Source organism: Pagrus pagrus, assembly GCF_965226575.1.
Source record: "Pagrus pagrus genome assembly, chromosome: 2".
NCBI lineage: Eukaryota > Metazoa > Chordata > Actinopteri > Spariformes > Sparidae > Pagrus > Pagrus pagrus.
This window is the reverse complement of record NC_140186.1, coordinates 2,698,372-2,706,319: the sequence shown is the minus strand read 5'-3', so window position 1 is coordinate 2,706,319 and position 7,948 is coordinate 2,698,372. Positions and strand designations below refer to the sequence as shown.

General features: G+C 40.2%; 1 protein-coding gene across 1 annotated transcript; it reads right to left on the bottom strand.

Annotated features, from left to right (window-relative positions):
• Window positions 1-87: 87 nt before the first annotated feature.
• Window positions 88-7,172, bottom strand: mrpl45 (mitochondrial ribosomal protein L45). The gene is made up of 8 exons (XM_084371734.1): window positions 7,064-7,172; window positions 5,095-5,290; window positions 4,496-4,613; window positions 4,046-4,144; window positions 2,765-2,813; window positions 2,510-2,659; window positions 1,881-2,054; window positions 88-568 (listed from the first exon to the last, which is right to left on the bottom strand). The coding sequence occupies exons 1-8, from the start codon at window positions 7,124-7,126 to the stop codon at window positions 470-472; spliced, it is 948 nt and encodes a 315-aa protein (XP_084227860.1). The 5' UTR covers window positions 7,127-7,172; the 3' UTR covers window positions 88-469.
• Window positions 7,173-7,948: the final 776 nt, after the last annotated feature.

The following is a 7,948-nucleotide window of genomic DNA, read 5'->3' as shown; positions in this document are numbered from 1 at the left end:
GGTGTGAAGAGAAGCAGATGGGAAACTTTATTTTTGTATTTCCTGAAGTCAACATGCAGCATATTCATCAGAGAAATAAACCAACTGTACAATTTGTGGAGATCTGTGCATTTTATTTTTCTTACATGTTCACATTAAGTTAGTCATGACAACAAAAAAACAATTCTGAGTCAAGGTGAAGTCTGAAGTCATGAAACGAGCCGTTATTATCCCAGGTTGTTGTGTGATCATTTGCAGCTTTATTGGCTGCAGGACGCGGCAGTTTGTTCGTCCTAAAACTCACCTGCTGCTTCCAACGCTTCAGCAGCCAACAACATTTAGAGATAAGAGCCTCCAAACGAAGGCTGGTTTCCTGCCAAAGTGGACAAACTAACCAGCCTCAGCCAAAATTTTTAACAGCGTTTGGCCCAAGACTGCAGATAAAATGTCCTACTGTGGGTTGATGAGCACAGCAGCGCCACCCGGTGGCTTATTTGTTCCACTGAACTGGTTCTGGTTTGGGAACGCTGTAGTTGAGGGCCTCAAACTCTTGTCCCGGCTCCAGCTCCGGACCAGGAATCATGACAGTCTGAGAGAGTGAGAAGAGCGGATGAGCATCGTTTGCAAGATGTGTCACATTTTAGTAGAATATGTTCAAATTAATACAAATCACATTTTCATTAAGGCTGCAAAATATTGGGAAAAACAGACATATTTTGGCTTTCTGTAATAAATATTGCAATATTCTCCAAATAACCTGAAGAGCTCTGTTTGGAAGAAATGTATCATTCTTGAACGATGGGGCTGAAGGGGAGTGCACTTTATCAAACAACCAGAGCAGGCCACGCTTTGTTGAGGATGGAGGCTCACAACCAGCAGCCCAACGTCCATTAAGTCAGACTAAGTTGTGCAAATTAGACAGACGCCTCTTGTAAATGAGTCTAAGAAAATGATAACCATGCGATTTGTGGACATGTCAAGTGTCAGCTATGTCATACTTTTGTGCTAAGGGGACTAAGGTGGAAAACCAGTTTAAGACAACGTTATGTTCCTGCATTTCCTCAATGTTTTATATCACTACAAATCCTTTTCCAGATTTTCTTAGACTTAGCAGGTCTTTACAATTTACCTCAGCTGTTTTTAAAACAAAATACTTGCAGTCGACTAAGGTTCATGAAAGCAGCTTTTATTGTGTCAGCTACATTAATTTCATCAGCTACAGCTGTGTGTCACTTTCATTTGTCAGTTGCCTTGACAGATTGTGATTGAGCCTAAAATAACCACACAGAATCAGTCAAACCAGAGAGATTTGGTGAAACTGATTTTACGATATCTGCAATTTTCATGTAAGAGCTTCGTGGTGTTTAAACAGTTAGAGAGGCTGTGATTCGCAGAGCAGTGGAGCAGTATTGTGCTACACTGAGAGGTGTTTCTGGACAAAAGATATTTTGAACAAAAACTGACCATCACAAAAAGGTCATCTTTATTACAGAGCTTTTGTTGTGGACTGCATCTGAGTGTATGTCCTCCTGCCACGTTATGGAGTTTTAATACCTCGGTGAGGAGTGCAGACAGTGAAATAAAACCAGGGCTGGAGCAGCGTTTGGACTGTAACCAAACAGCTTCTACTTTACTGGAAGAATCAAAGGTCGTTCTAAGAGGATGTGTGAAGGAAACAGCAAGCAGGAGATAAATAAGAGAAGGATTCTGAAAAGACTGAAACACTAAAAACACACCTCGCTGACTTTATTCATGTGGTCATTAAAGTGAAGTATGAACTGGACAGTTAATAAAGATTTCTTAATTTCCTTTTGACAGGAAGTGTGCGTTGGACCTCTGCCTTTTCTCTTACTAAAAGATATATAAAAGATGTGGCGAGCCGGTGCAGAGTCGAGGGTCACCTTAATAATTGGATCTTTGGCGGGAGCCCAGGACGGCACTATTTTTCCGTGTAACCTCCACCGACCGTAGGGGTTGACGAGGTGTCGTTCTATGACCAGGTACTCCAGCACGTCCTTTGGCTGCTCCTCGCTGCCGAGCATCAGCCTCCCGAAGCGGTCGTAGACGGCCACAGTCTGCAGGATGAGCAGACGTAAGAGATGGTTTATGGCTTCAAATCATGGTGGAAAAACCCCCCAAACTACTCCTGAATTGGCTTTGTATCACCCCTGCAACTGACTTCGCGTAATGTAAATAACATAAAAGATTGTGCGGGTTTGGATGTTTGTTAATCCAGCACCTGTACAAACTCAGCCTGGTCTCAACAGTTTTATATTAACACACCTGCACCCAAAAAGCTTGAAATGTGTCCCCATGACACCTACATGTCCTTCAAAGTGGCCCAAAGAGATCCCATGACTGGCTACTGGGATGTAACTTTGTTTAAAGGTACACATGGTTAAGACACACTGACACAGCAGCTTTATTAATGATACCTTAAAATAAAACAAGACTACTTGGAGAAAAAACTGCACACCAGTAGTTCAGACTCAGATAATGACTGAACTCCATGAACGAACACGAGTCGTACCTGTTTGGAGTGCATGCGGACCGTCACCTGGCCGTACAGGTTGCCTTTGGAGATCATGTCGGGGCAGCGGGCGTGCACCACCTTAGGCGGCTCCAGCGACTCTATAAACCTCCAGCGGATCGTCTTGTAGCGGTTCCCCCTCGTCATCTCCTGAACACGGGACAGGCGAGTGATGGGAGGAGAAAAAACAGTCGATTGAGGGACTCGGTGAAACTGAGCGAGCGAACAACTTCAGCGACGTTTATAAGAACTTACAGGATAACACCGTTCTGTCACCAACGAGTGAAGCTTCTCCCTGTTGAACCTGCAAAAACAAACAGCAGATGTTAAACTTCCTCTCTACAAACATGTTACACTACTGCTCCACTTCCTGTTGATTAATCTGGAACAGGATCCCTCAGTAAAAACATTTTGCTTTGTTAGAGTTCATTTCAAGACAATTTTGAAACGTACATCCTTTAATTTAATATTTGATAGAAAATACTTCCAACCACATCTCACAGTCTTCATCAGCTGTTGGGATTTACTCCGTTCACTTTCATCCTTTCATTTTACACAGTTTAGTTAAATGAGACTGAGCAAACTTCACCCACTGAAGATGTGAAATGCAACTGAAAGCTCCAGATAAACCTCACTACTACCACTACTACTACTACTACTACTACGACGTATGTTATAGTTATTGTAGTAAAATACATCAGGGTTTGTAGAGTTATTAAAGAGTAAAATTTAAGCTCTTCAGGCACTTTCAAGTTAAGAAAACTCAAATTTCCAAACTCTCGACGCCTTTATCACGATTCACCACATCTAGATTGTTACTATAAATACAATATGACAAAGTTAGTTCACAGGATTCCTTTAACACCCACAGCAACTGATGTATTGTCGCTGTGTTTATTTTAGGTTTTGATCATGGTTATTTTAATTCTTGCTAATTTTGACACCAGGAGACGACAAAAAGATACGACGACGGGATCGTTTCATTTCAAATATTAAAAGATTTTTGGTTTATATGAGTGATCGTGTTGATGAAACACCAGATTATGTTGAAAATCAAACATTGTTGAGGAGTATATTCAAATTCAAGCATATTAATAACCTCGAAAACGTAACGATTAAAAGTACCAATCCTGATATAATCACAAATAAACTTGCAACCTTTATGCTCAACATTTCAGAAGGACTTCAATGAATAACTGTTCAAATGGAAAGAATTTTTAGAAAATACTTCTTAATGAAGAAAAGTATGCGACTGTTTGTTCACAGACAACATAAGTATCATAACACTAAATGTATTGCAAGATATTTATTAAGAATTAGTGACTTAATCGTCAAAGTAAGTAAAACAAAGCTTGTTTTTCAGCTTCATTCGTCAGCTTTCTTTATTGGAGTGCTTCACTGCTGTACAGAGCTGAAGGCAGCACGAGTCTCTCACTTGTATAACAGATGTCTCACTGTACATTCAGCATCCCTCCCTGATGACGAGGCTGAGAGGAGCTGTGTCAGCTGACTGAGGTGAGAGTCATGAGTTCTTACTGTGTCAGATAGTTGTGAGCTTCGATGAAGATCTCCTGAGCTTGTGCTGCGAAATCCTTCGTTGTGAACTGAGAGTCGTACTCTTTGATTTTACGGATCCTGTTGGAAACGACATAAAAACATACATTAATATATATATAAGGGGCTGGTTTGAAACTCTGTGTCAGTTTTTTTGATAATTTTCCAAATCTGATTTTATGATTTTTGTGTGTTTTGGGGTCAAATATGTTGTTACAGTGTGTCAAAGTGAAAAAATTATATTCAGGTCATATGAGTGATGTTGTACTGAAGCAAAAGACATCAAACACTGGCACTGTAAACGCGTCATTATGTGGTTTATAAAGGAAAATTCAAAAGTATTTGAAAAACAGCAAAAACAGGCCAAGACTCGTGAGGGTTAAGATGTTTCAGACCAGACCAAACACAAACAACATGGAGAAACAATCTTACGCCAGCTGTGAGGCAGCGCTCTGTCGCAACTGTTCCGTTCGTTGTTTCAGGCCTTCTTTAGACAGAGTGGAGAGACGAGCGTCGCCCTCCGGGGGGATGTACGGGTCGAAGATTCCCGCTGGTAAAGACAGAAGACAGAACTGATCAATCAGGACGAACCCTCCAACCAGGAGAGGCATGAAAACATCTACAGGGGAGCTCCACACTGTTGGGTTGCAAACTAACATTTATTCTAAAAAAAAACAACAGAAGTTCAGGAGTCGACAGTTAAAGGACAAATGTGCTGATGTCCAGTTTATCTTACTGCAACACACAACCTTCTTTACCCAGAGGACGGCTGGATACCTGAGTTTCTGCACCAATTACCAAAACAATGAGAACAAAACGGTCTGTTAAAAGTCTGGTAGATATAGAAAACGTACCAGTCATCATCTTCATCATTCTCCAAAGGCTGATATGTTGTGTTTTATAAATGTGTTTTATTGTTGTTAATAAACCAAATCAAAGATAATTTCCCATTCAATCTCTGACACAGTCCCACACCAGCAGCAATAACCTCACGTGTGCCTGTCAGGATGAAACACACAAAACATAATTACCAGTGCAGGCGATGTTGATGGGCCTCTCAAAGTACTCCTGTCTGAAGACGATGCCCGCTGCTTTGGCCTTGGCCTCCACGTTCACGTCCCTCTTCCCCTTCTGACCTACTGCTGGAGGGATGAAGTACCGCTTCTTGGTCCGGACCGGCAGGAAAAGTGGGACGGGATGCCGCACATCCAGAGACGCTTCAGCATTCTGAGAGAAGGACGACACGCAAATGTTTTACCACCTGAGGAGTTTTCAAAATGAGTTTGATTTACACTCTAGTTGGGTTTATTTTACTGGGGTCTTCTTCCTTCACTGTCAGCGGTAGTGAAGTCAGATGTATCGATACTTCAATACTTTATTGAAACCACTTAAACGATGCAATATACACATTTATAATATTGAACAGTCACTTTACTGTAACGGTGCCTTTAAAACCAGGAATAGACAACACTTGTGTCGTAACAGAGGATGAGAGACGTCTGAATAAGGTGTTGTGCATCAAAAAGCACTGGGTGTTACCTTTCGCCTCTAAAACGGATTCTGACAAGAACAACCAGATTTCAGAAATCATTTATCCTGAAGCCGTCCGCCTCCCTAACACTCTGAACTCACCCTGCAGGATACTCAGCAGGATTTAATTATTGGGCAGGTGGCAAATGTTTTTGCTTCACTTTGCATTTAATGCACTCGATGCACTTTATCCAGTAGATTCTAGTGGGGCGGCTATTCCCAGTAATGGATGCTAGTGTGTGCATTTCTGTCCAAACCGTTTTATTGTATTTATGTTTTTACTTTATTATTCTGATTTCATAAAACATGTTACTTATAATATTTCAGTAATATATTGCTACAGTTATTACATGTAACGTGTAACCATCCACGTTACCGACCAAAGTGAAGCATTTATTGTTGATTTAAGAAACCATCCACACCAACATGACCATGTTAATATAGGCTCTGTGTGTTTAATAAAGCCGAGCCTCTAAGTTGTTTGTTCAGTCTCTGTGTGAAGCCTGATGATGAAGCCTGATCCTCCGAGCGCACTTTAATTTACATTGTTGAATCACACCATGCCTTCCTTGTTCTGTGGACTAAAATAAAAAGGCACAGAAGAAGATGTTTGTCTTGTCGTGTCATTATAGGCGACATTATAGAAGGTACAGGTCTGTTGTGTTTCATGTGACTGAGCCTACAGTTAAAAATATTTACTCCTGTCTCATAATATATCAGACTGTGATCCTTTGTCTGCCTGCTCATCCCCTGAGTCCAAGAACATTCCTTTATTTAAACAGATCTCAGCTATTTAACAGTTTTATAACAGGTTATTTACTTTTGTTGAAAGTAACTATGAAGTAGTGTACTAAGTAATATCTTACTCGCAGACAGTAATATTGTAACGTAATATAATACTAGTGATATGTAATATATTGCATTTTGAAAGTAACACACCCAACACTGCTCTTATCGTGATATTGTATTGATATACTGCAGAGCCCTGACTGGTATTGTACTGCAGTTTCAAACAAGCTTCTTATATTTAAAAAAGTGTTTCTAATGTGCTAGTCACGTGTATGTTAATGGTGTGGACAAAATATTAGAAACACTGTCAGTATGATGTGGACAGGTACAACAATAATGACTCTGGATGAGATAATACATTAATAAAATGACTGCTTAAATGATGTGACAGCAGTTCTGACTTTAACTTTATAACAATCTCACAATGTTGGCATCCTGTCCCATAATTTTTTATTTTATTTGAGTTGTTTCTGACACTTCATCTACTTGTTTCTTGCAGAAATCAGGCTTCATATCATGTATCTGTGTGGAGGTTAATGACAGCTAGCTAGCGTTAGCTAAGCTAGCTCCGTCAGGACTGTGCGCAGCGTGACGCGGTCACAACAAACTGAACAAACGAGCTGTTTCTTCAACACGCTGACAGTCTGCGTTTTAATAACGTCTCATCAAATGTCCTCGTACCTTCAAACTGCTACATGTTGCTCTGTGAAGAGCCACCAGCGTCCTCCTCATGGGCATCGCCATCTTGTTCTGTCTCTTCTTCGTGGGTTTGGTGTGTAGCGGCGGTTTGTAACCACCCGAGGCGCTTCACCGCCCCCTGCTGCTCCGGAGTGAGCACCGCAGATTAAATCCTGTTGATTAATCCTAATTAATGTCTAATAAACTCAAAGGAAGCTGTTGTTCTCTCAGCACACTCAGCAGCTCCACTTTGTTTTACAGACAGGAAGATTATCAAATATATGAAATTCTCCATTTTGAGTCAGAACAGCCCAGAAAATGAGCTGGTAGCAAGTCTAGAAACTGTCTTATTTGTCTTACTTGCTCTGATAATACTTTGCCAGATAAATTATTTTGGTACTTAGGTACATTTTTGTATCATTTGTATTGTCACACAATAACTGTACTTTATTATGACTGAAGTATGATTTTTTTCTGCCTAAACAAACTACATAAACAAACTATCTTTGTGTTCATGACTGAAGAAACAAACTGACCTTAAAGGATAACACCGTTTCATCCTGTTCTACTTTGTTTATATGTGGCGGACCCTGCCACCTTTCTAGCTTCAAACAGTGTTCTGGGACCTTATTTCCCTCTGAGAACAGCTTGTTTATTCACTGATGGAAAAAATACGTATTCCTGAGTTTGTATTATTACGTCATTAATACTGTAAATATTAAAATTCAGAGTTTGAATTTCTTTTTGAAAACAATGCCCCTTTAACTTCACTCAATACACAATTTACTCCAGCTGTTGTTAAGCCATGTACACACAATTATTATTATTATTATTATTCGCTTTATTGAACAAGATAAATACAAACAACAGCAACAACAGGAACACAAC